The sequence below is a fragment of the Arachis ipaensis genome, chromosome B09, assembly GCF_000816755.2.
Source record: "Arachis ipaensis cultivar K30076 chromosome B09, Araip1.1, whole genome shotgun sequence".
In the NCBI taxonomy this organism is placed as follows: Eukaryota; Viridiplantae; Streptophyta; class Magnoliopsida; order Fabales; family Fabaceae; genus Arachis; species Arachis ipaensis.
The window spans coordinates 18,740,927-18,751,139 of NC_029793.2; the positions used below are offsets into that span (position 1 = coordinate 18,740,927).

The window sequence follows — 10,213 nt, forward strand, 5'->3', positions numbered from 1 at the left end:
TTGCCGAGATCTTCCCTTGGGTCTAGGTCAGCTAGTGTCGCTGTGTTGGCAGAAGTGTGGATTGCTTGAACCTGGGGCCGAGCTTCTTGTTTTGTTTGGATTACTTTTAGGCTAGCGTTGTAGCACTGCCGAGCTTCTTGATGATCGGCATATACCGTAGCTATCTTGTTTCCCTGCACTGGAAACTTTACACACAGGTGTAATGTGGATACTACCGCTCTGAATATATTCAGGGCGGGTCTCCCAATTATAATATTGTAAGGGCTATAGCAGTTTACTATTAGGTATTGAATATCAATTGACTTTGACATAGGGATTTCTCCCATTGTGGTCTTTAGCCATATGTGTCCCATGATGGGGACTCTCTCTCCGGAGAACCCAATTAGCTCTCCCGAGGAGGGCTGTATCAGTTTTTCTGATAATTTCATTTTTGTAAAAGTGGAATAAAATAAAACATCAGCACTACTACCTGGGTCGAGCAACGTTTTTCTTACCAATAGTTCTCCGACCTAGATGGAAATTACCACGGGGTCGTCGAGGTTAGGGCTTGCCGATCTGAAGTCTGCTTGGTTGAAGGATATTGTGACGCCTGGGTCTTTGTCCTTCTTTGGCTGTATGGTTCCCTCGATTGCTAGCATCGTTCTGTAGCTTCACTTCCTGGCCGAGCTTGTTTCTCCTCCGCCTGCGAATCCCCCTGATATGTGGCTAATGACTCCTCTTGGTGGATCAGGAGTCGTCCTTTCTTTTTTGTTATCATCGGCCACTGCTTGCTTGTGCTCTACCCTGTCCGAGTTTCCTCTTCTGCCTTTTCGGCTCTCGATGTATTTGTCCAAGAGCCCTTGGCGTGCCAGCCTTTCCAGGAGGTCCTTCGCGACTATGCAGTCGTCCGTGGTGTGACCGAACTTCCGGTGGAAGGCACAATGTTTTGTCCTATCCACGAATCTTTGATCCTGGTAGTTTCCTGCTCGAGCCGGTGGCTTTATGATTTTGGCGTTGAGAATTTTTCTGATGATGTTTTCTCTTCTGGTATTGAATCTGGTGTATGTGTTGTATTTTGATGTGGGCTTGGAAGGTCTCTTAGTGTCTCTGCTGCCTGGTGATCTGAAAGTTTTTTCTTCATCTCTCCGATGTGGTTGTTTATCTGATTTTTGGGCTTCTCGGAGTTCTTCGATCTCCATTTGACCTGCCGCCCTTTCTCGGAATTCCTCTAGCATCTTTGGCTTTGTTATGGCAATGGTCTCCCGGAATTTTCCGGGCCTGAGGCCGGCCTTGAGGGCGTGCAGGTGAACGGCCGGGTCTAAGTCCTGGATATCCATAGTGGCGTCAGCGAATCTGGTCATGTAGTCCTTCAGGCTCTCGTGCTGACCTTGCTTGATGGTGTCGAGGTAGTCCGATCCATGTACGTAGATTCTTGACGCGGCAAAATAATCAATGAATGATCTGGCGAGATCTTCAAAGGAGGAAATTGAACCTGCAGAAAGTTTAGAAAACCAGAGTAATGCAGCACCGTCGAGGTAGGTAGGGAATGCTCGGTAGAGGACGGGCTCATTGTTAGGGCCGTTGAAGAACATCATTGATTGGAACTTCTTCACGTGGGCTCGGGGATCGCCGAATCCCTTGTATGGCTCTAGTGCGGTGGGCAGCGTAAAGTTTTTCGGCATCTGGTAATTTGTGATCTCCTCGGAGAAGGGGTTGTCGAGAGTGAGCTTCTCCTTTGGCGGAACAATGTTTAAAGGGTCTGTAGCGCCTTGAGCCGAGCCTTTGGAGCTTTCTCCATTGTTCTGTGTTGACGGCTCGGCTATTCTTCGTACTTCTGCCTGAAGCTCGGCGATTCGAGCCAGGAGGTCGTCCTGTGAGAGTTGTGGACTTTCCTTGTCAGCCATGTTCGAGGATCAGGAATCCTGCAAAACAGAGTAGAAGACTAGACAAAGGAAAAAAGTGGGGTTAGATGTATTCCGGCCCCACGGTGGGCGCCAAGTGGTTCGTTCGAACACTAGGGAGGCCGAGCTTAAGCACTTTCGAGTGAGTCGCCACCGAGGAGGAAGAGCTTTACGTCGGCCGAAGTCAAACACCGCGGCGAAAATATCTGCACAAGATACTCCGACGCTCAAGTTAGTAATGATTCTCAGTGAGTGAGTTAAAGTAAAGAGTAGAAGATTGAGAGTGATAGAACCTGACCCTTAACCGAGGATATTGGCTCGGTTTTATAGGAGTTGTTTTTACCCGTTAGTGGATAAGTCCTAGTTTCTAGGTTGGTTACATTATTCTGTTTTGGTGCTATAAACTAATTGAGCACGTTTCTTATTTTCAACTGGGTGATGCCGTTTCAGTCCTGCTCTCCTTCCGAGCTTTTTGGGCGATTGATACGGGACCGAACTTTTTGGCTCACGTGCCGAGCTTATTGCGCAACCGAGGATAAGGGTGACGTATCAAAAACAAAAAAAAAAAATCTGTGTATAGTTAAAAAAATAATGATATAAAAACAGTATTTATTATAAAGAGTACACACGTAGCGAAATTGAAAGATATTAACAACAATTATTTCCATCTTCTCATGTCAAATAAGCATGTGTAACTCAGTAAAAGGCACATACAGATTCATTACTTGACTTATATGTATTCTTAACAATTGTATCAGGTGTCTATCAAAATTAGTTATTAATATAAAATATATATTAAAATACAAAATATACATTAAAATTAAATTAAATAATATATATTTATATACATGTACATAATGACTAATTTTAATGATTGATTTTAATGTATATATAATATTTTTTAATTCTTAAATATTATTTGCTACTGTTGTCAAATCAAACACGACAATAAAAAATCATCAAATATCCTACTTATGTTAGAAATTCTTAAAATTCTTTAATTTCAAGACCATCTATGTTAAATCATTAAAAAATACTTAAATGCAGAAGTATACATGAATTTATATGTATGATTGAAAGAGTTTGTTTTTTTTTATTTTCCTCAACTAAAGCCTTATATATCCCTAATAGGGTTGAATCACAATGTAATAATGACTTATTTAATTTAGAATTTATGACAATAAATAAAATCACAGTTATATAAATCATTTAATGTAAAATAGCTTAATTTGCGATTATAATTAATATATATGTTGCCAATAAATATATTAGGAAATAATAATTTTCTAACAATCTTCTACTTAATTGAGCTATACACATATATTTTTCTGAGATAATCACATCTTATAAATTTTGAAAAATGTTATTTGTACACTAAAATCAGCCACTAAAACCAGCCACCAATATATTTGTGTATAAATATATGTGTAGTTTAATTTATTTTCAATGTGTATTTATATTTCAACATGTATTTTATACTGGTAGCTGACTTTGGTGGTTGATTTTAGTGTACACGTAGCATAACCCATAAATTTTATGCACGCATTTGAACGATATTTCCTTGATTACTTTAACAATCTGGTATGTCTCATATATTAGTTATGAAATTACCGCAACTTTTATCACATTAGTGTCATGACAAAACCATGATGATTACTATACTAATATACTCAATAATGTAGATCAAATTTGGATGAGAAAATTTAGAAATTACATGCGAAAATAATCTCATGCATGCCTATTTTCAACTGGTCCAACTTTAATAAACTTTATGAGATCACAAGTCAAAGTGAAAACGAAATCGAATATTTTATTTCTACAGAAACATCTATATTCGTAAATTTGTCTAAACCATATGTGCATTCAAATGCATACTTTCACTGAAATAATATATCATAAAATGATACATATGACACACATATGAATAGTATCCATACAAAATACTTTAGGTGTTTGTTTCTTATAAATCAATTATGCATGTATTTATGGAATTTGTGATAGTTTGCTCATTAGACAGTTAAACATTCTGAACTCTCTTGTTTAATAATAATTTAAAATATTAAACTACTAACACATTATCACAAAATAACTCAAGTAGTCTTTTAAATATATATCCATAATTTGTAACACATGTTTGTAGTCACATAATTAGATGCCATTAAAAGGTATTTTATATTCAAGTGCTTTAGTGAAAAGAGTAATAAGTATCTTATTAACATTTTTTCAAAGAACTCTTTTAATGACATATGAATATACTTGCAATTGATCAAAATTACCTTGACATCTAATAAAGTCAGAATCTAAACACCAAATGATCTCCAATTTTAGCTTCTAAATTCATATGTGTGAGCATGTAATGCTTTGCTATAACAAAATTTGTTTGTCTACTATTTAGTAATCCATTCTTATTTGACTCAAGTATCTGCCAAAGATACTAATAAAGTACATAATAACTGTAAGTATATAAATTTATTATCCATCAAACTACTGTTGAAACATAATAAATCTTATGCACTTTGAGCTTTAAAACTTTTTTGAGGCACCTAATAAGACTATACTTGTCTCCCTTGAAGTTTAGTATATAATCTTGTTTACAATTCTGCATGCCATTAACATATAAGAATAATAAAAATATACTTATTTCCATTAAACTAATATAATTCATCAACCACATTTATCTCAAAAAGTCATATGAAATAATAATTTGATGAAATATGAGTTATTAATAAAAAAATCTCGCTTTTTTTTAATTATAAAAAAATTCTGTTTAAAAAATAGATTAACATTGACTGATATAACTTTAAAGTAAAATAATATATTCACAGAAACCACATATCATATGAATAAATTTATATAATAGTGATTCCATCACAAATATCTAGCACAACATTAATATTTAGTCTTTAGATAGAAATATTAATTTGTAAACAGTAGTCAAACATTAATAAATCATGTCAAATAACAAGTTTATCTTTGGATCGACTCATTGTTCAAATGGAACCAAATAATTATCGCACATTTACTACCACAAATATGCATATAATTTGGCCAAGTACAGAACTTCCTTTGAGTCGATTCATACTTGCATAAACTATGTACACATAAGTTCATTTAATGCGATTTAAATATTCTCAACAAAATTCTGTTAAACAATAAGCCTATACTTGGATTGACTCGTTGTTTACATAAAAACTTGAGAACTATACCTATTTATTACTGCATATATTTTCTATTAATTGGTCAAACACCAACCTTCCTTTGGGTCGATTAGTGGTTGCATAATTAAATAAAAAATAAACACAATGTTCAATGTTTATTATTTGCTCAAACAATAAACTTTCTTTAGATCGTTTATTGTATGCATAAAAATAAGCATTGATTTAAGTTTAACTAATTACCTAAGCATATAGATATCATCAATATATGTATGTAATTCGGCCAAATATAGACTTTCTTTTAAGCTTACCAATATTCACATGAATTATATATCACCATATTTCTAATGTTTCAAAATAAATCAATTTTTACAAAAGAGGCTACTTTTAATAACATAATGTTCAACTAATTTATTCTAAAACTAAATTTTATAAAATAGATGAGTACAATAATTTAAATTATTACTTATTTTTTTACGTAAAAAATCCAAAACACATACATAACACAAGAAATTAATAAATAAATGATAAGTCACAATATATAAGAACCACATCATTTCAAGTGTCCTTATTAATCAATTGTTCGTTTCTTTGTTTAACACAAAATTGAATTCACCACAAAAATAATTCAAATAACAAAGAAGATACAACAATTCTCTTGTACAATAAAATTAATCATGAATATAATATTCATGTTATGTCTCTAGTGCTGATGTGGCACTGACTTGGCAGACAGTGAGACCCTTTCTAAGATTTTTTTGTGAGTTCTTTCTAACTCTGCCATCTGTTTTTTCGTTTTCGACCTCGAATTTGTAGTTTTTCTCTCCTCTCTTTGATCTTTGTCTCTTCTATTATAGAAAAGTTAGATGTTTTTGCTGCCACAGATAGAAAGGGTAAATTCTGTCGAAACTGTAACCGTTCTGGGCACCTCTTCTCAGACTGTCCTTCTGTTGAATGTCACGAATATCAGCAGAAATGTCACATTAGCTACAATTGTCCACAAGTATTCTGCCAATACTGCAAGCTCTCGGGACATTTTATTACTGTATGTCCTACTCGCCCACCACGTCTTGGTCACCTCGAGTATCATTCTCATCCTAGTTTCTCCAAGAATGTGTATGCTTCTGCTGTTGCTGCTACTACTGAATCTATCACCTCTGTCCCTCTCAACCCGTCTTCTGTCTCTCTCTCTGATATTGTGTCTCTTCTTAAGCATCTTCTCTCCCTTTCTGGTAATACTCCTGCTGCTTTTTTTACTCTTACAGGTAATTCTAAATGGTATTTTGACTCTGGTTGCTTTAATCACATGTCTCCTTTGCGTAATCTTTTCTCATCTTTGTATACCACTACAAATACACCTTCTATCAATACTGATAATGGTTTCCTCTTGCAAGCAACACATAAGAGTTCTATCTCTCAGTCAACTCTTAATCTCCCTAATATTTATTATATTCCCAAATTGAACTTCAATCTTATTTCTGTTGGTCAACTTGTTGATCTCGGTTTTGATGTCACTTTTTTCCTTTCTGGTTGTCGTGTATAGGACCGTCGGACGGAATAAATCATCGAGACTGGACGTAAGGTTAGAAGGTTGTTTGAACTCAAGACTCTTCATATTCCCCAGTGCCAAATCTCTGTGCTGCTTCTTCTCCATCTACCCTTCACTTGTAGCATCACCGTCTTGCCCACAGTTTCTTAGGAAAATTACGTCCTCTCATGTCTCATGGTGTTTTAGGTCAGGTTAAAAATGAGTCTTTTGATTGCATTTCTTGTCAAACTGCTGAACAAACTACTTTATCTTTTCACAATAATTCATCTCTTGCTCTCCTTTTAATCTTATCTACTCTGATGTTTAGGGTCCCGCTCCCACTGCTTCTATGGGAAGAACTCGATACTTTGTCATTTTCATTGATGATTGTTCACATTTTACTTGGGTTTATTTGATGACTAATCACCATGAGCTACCTCAGATTTATATTAACTTTGCCACTATGATTAAAACTCAATTTTCCAATGTTATTAAGGTTTTTTGACGCGATAATGCTATGGATTACCATGATTCCAAACTTTTAAACTTTCTTGCAGAACATGGTACTTTGTCTGAGTTTTCTTGCCCTGGTACGTCACAACAAAATGAATGAGCTGAACGCAAACACCGTCACATTCTTGACTCTGTTCGTGAAATGCTTCTTTCTTCTTCGTGTCCTGAGTGTACTTGGGGTGAAGCTGTTCATGTTATCAATAGACTTCTTTTTTCTACCCTTGGTAACATTACTCCCTTTGAGCATCTTTATCATACCTCCTCTCCAGATTACAGTTCTCTTCGAGTTTTCGATTGTGCTTGTTTTGTTCTTCTTCAGCCTCATGAACATAGTAAACTTGAACTTCGGACTCGCATGTGTTGTTTTCTTGGTTATGGAACTGAACACAAGGGTTATCGTTGTTAGGAACCTCTCTCTAGACGTATTCGTATATCTAATCATGTTGTCTTCTAGGAGCATCACATGTTTTCTCGGTTCTCCTCCTTTGAGTCCATTCCTCCTACTTAATCATCCTTTTTAACTAACCTCAATATTGATCTTTTTCCCAATGATGATTCTATAGGTTCTATCTTGAGTCAATCTCTACAGCCTCCTGCTCTTCCGCCTTCTCCATCTCCCGATGATTCCAGACCGAACAATGATCCTACTCCTGTTGTCGTGCCTTCTCCTTCCACTCGCTCGTCTAGGGTAAGGAATCCACCTCCTCATCTTCTTGATTATCATTGTTTTTCTACTATTCTTCATCAACATGAACCTAAGTCATTCAAAGAAGCCTCCATAGATCTAAACTGGCAGTAAGCAATGTAGGAAGAAATCCAGGCACTTGAAAAAAAACACATTTGGGATTTGGTTGATCCTCTTTTTGATCAGGACGTTGTGGATAGTAGATGGGTATACAAGATCAAGACTCGATCTGATGGTTCTATTGACCGTTATAAAGCACGATTGGTTTTTCAAGGTTGTACACAAGAGTATGGTATTGACTATGAAAAGACTTTTGCTCCTGTTTCTCGTCTCACATCTGTTCGAGCTCTTCTTGCCATTGCTGCAGTAAAAAAATGATCTCTCAGTCAAATGGATGTAAAGAATGCATTTTTTAATGGGAATTTGAAAAAGAAGGTCTATATGAAACCACCTTCGGGTTATCCTTGTCCTTCTAGCAAAGTCTATCTCCTTCGCAAGGCACTTTATGGTCTTAAGCAAGCTCCTCGTGAATGGTTTGACAAGTTTAGCACCACTATATGCAATCTCGGTTTCACTTGCAGCCCTCATAAGAATGCTCTTTTTAGTCGTAAAAGTGAACATGGAGTTGTTCTTCTGCTTTTGTATGTTGATAACATGATCATTGTCAGAGATGATGTTGATGGTATCTCTGATCTCAGAGCTTTCCTTCACCATACTTTTGAGATGAAAGATCTTGCTTCTCTCCGTTATTTTCTTGGTCTCGAGGTCATATCCACAGATGATGATATTTATCTCTCTCAATCTAAGTATGCTTCGTACCAAATAACAATATAATGCGACACTTCACGTACCTCTGAATACTATTTTCGTCAATCAACGGTAAACGTTCTTTTAAATCCTGAAGCTACGTTAATTTTATGTAGTTTCCTCTACAGTCTGACTTTCTCGGTGCAACCCCAAATTGGTGCAAACACTCAACCTCTAAGGCTTCAAAACTACTCATAGTCATTCCTGTCACTAGAAGACCGTTCGTTGGAAGATCAAGAATAACAACCATATCTTCCAGTGTCAGAACACACTTACCAACCGAAAGGTGAAATGTGTGTGTGTCTGGGTGCCACCTTTCGACTAGAGCATTAACTATCACTTTCTGACATTGAACTATTCCAATATGGAAAACATGATAAAAATAAGTAACTTCATACTATGATTGTACCGATCCGGAGGCAATAGGTGGTTACATGTCAAATTTTGTGAACTCTACTAAAATTTAGCAAACTATTAGTCAAATTATTAATAATTACTAATTTACTACTAAAAGTTGATATTTTTTAATTAGAGTAACTAATTTATTAAATTAATGCTAAATTTTAATAATAATAATAATTTTGAAATATAAAAAAATTTAAAAAATAAACTTACATAATGAGAATAGTAGAGATAATTTATAATATAAAATTCAGAACGATCAACATCTTTACATTTTTGTTTCTTTGACAATGTAATTTTTTTTTAATTGAAGTAGAAGAAGTTGTAAGAAGGAGAGAATGAATAAAGAAAAAAGATATATTGATATAAGAGACACTGTTATGAAAAATACGACATGTGCAACACGTGACAAAGAAAACACAAATCTAACGATCCAATTTATACCCCTTAAATCGAACAATCTGATTACCTAGATTAAAATCGATCCGTCCGATTTATTATTTTCTAACACCACATTCAAATAAAACATAGATACACTTCATAATATCATCCAACTCCCTTCTTCTCTCCATATCAAAATTAAAATGTGTTAATTAGCTCGGTCCGTTTAATCTAAGATTTAACGGACCTAATTTTAAAAACAAAAATGTACCTGTTTGATCGGATAAAGAATTTAGTCATTCTGACGCCTAATTAGTTGAAAGTAAAAGTTAATCAAAGTGAAACTATGTTGCCTGGACGATACGTGTCCACGACTATCAACAGCACTGTACATCTCTCTTCAATTATTATTTTGTAAAGATGTACAGACAGCATAGGTTTCCAGAATTGGCAAGCCGTCTTGTGAATCGCACTATTTTCCTTTACATAGTAACCATCCCCGAATTCTATGCATCTAGTGGATTCAATATTCCCACATGCCCTCTTTGTAGTTTGTAGTGGTGGCTACTAGAAGCTATACCTTGGTTAAAGCTATTTTTCTACAGGGTTCGTAAAAGTGATTAAACATGTTAATCTCTTTCCAATGCATTTCCAGGATATCTTCAATTACGATCATAGAACGGTTATTTTAAGTCCATGTTGACGCCCTCCGTGACATATTCATGTCTTTTGTTTAATCATGTTTCGCATACATAAAACAATTATATAATATAGACGCAAAATATCAATCATTAATTTAAAGTTATATTTATAGTCAAAATATAACTATATATAATTAAAAAAATAGTGATAGACTGATCTT

At 35.1% G+C, this 10,213-nt stretch overlaps 1 protein-coding gene across 1 annotated transcript; it reads right to left on the minus strand.

Annotated features, from left to right (window-relative positions):
• On the minus strand, positions 651–1,883 carry LOC107615189. Its single transcript, XM_016317290.1, has one exon. The coding sequence runs from the start codon at positions 1,881–1,883 to the stop codon at positions 651–653; it is 1,233 nt and encodes a 410-aa protein (XP_016172776.1).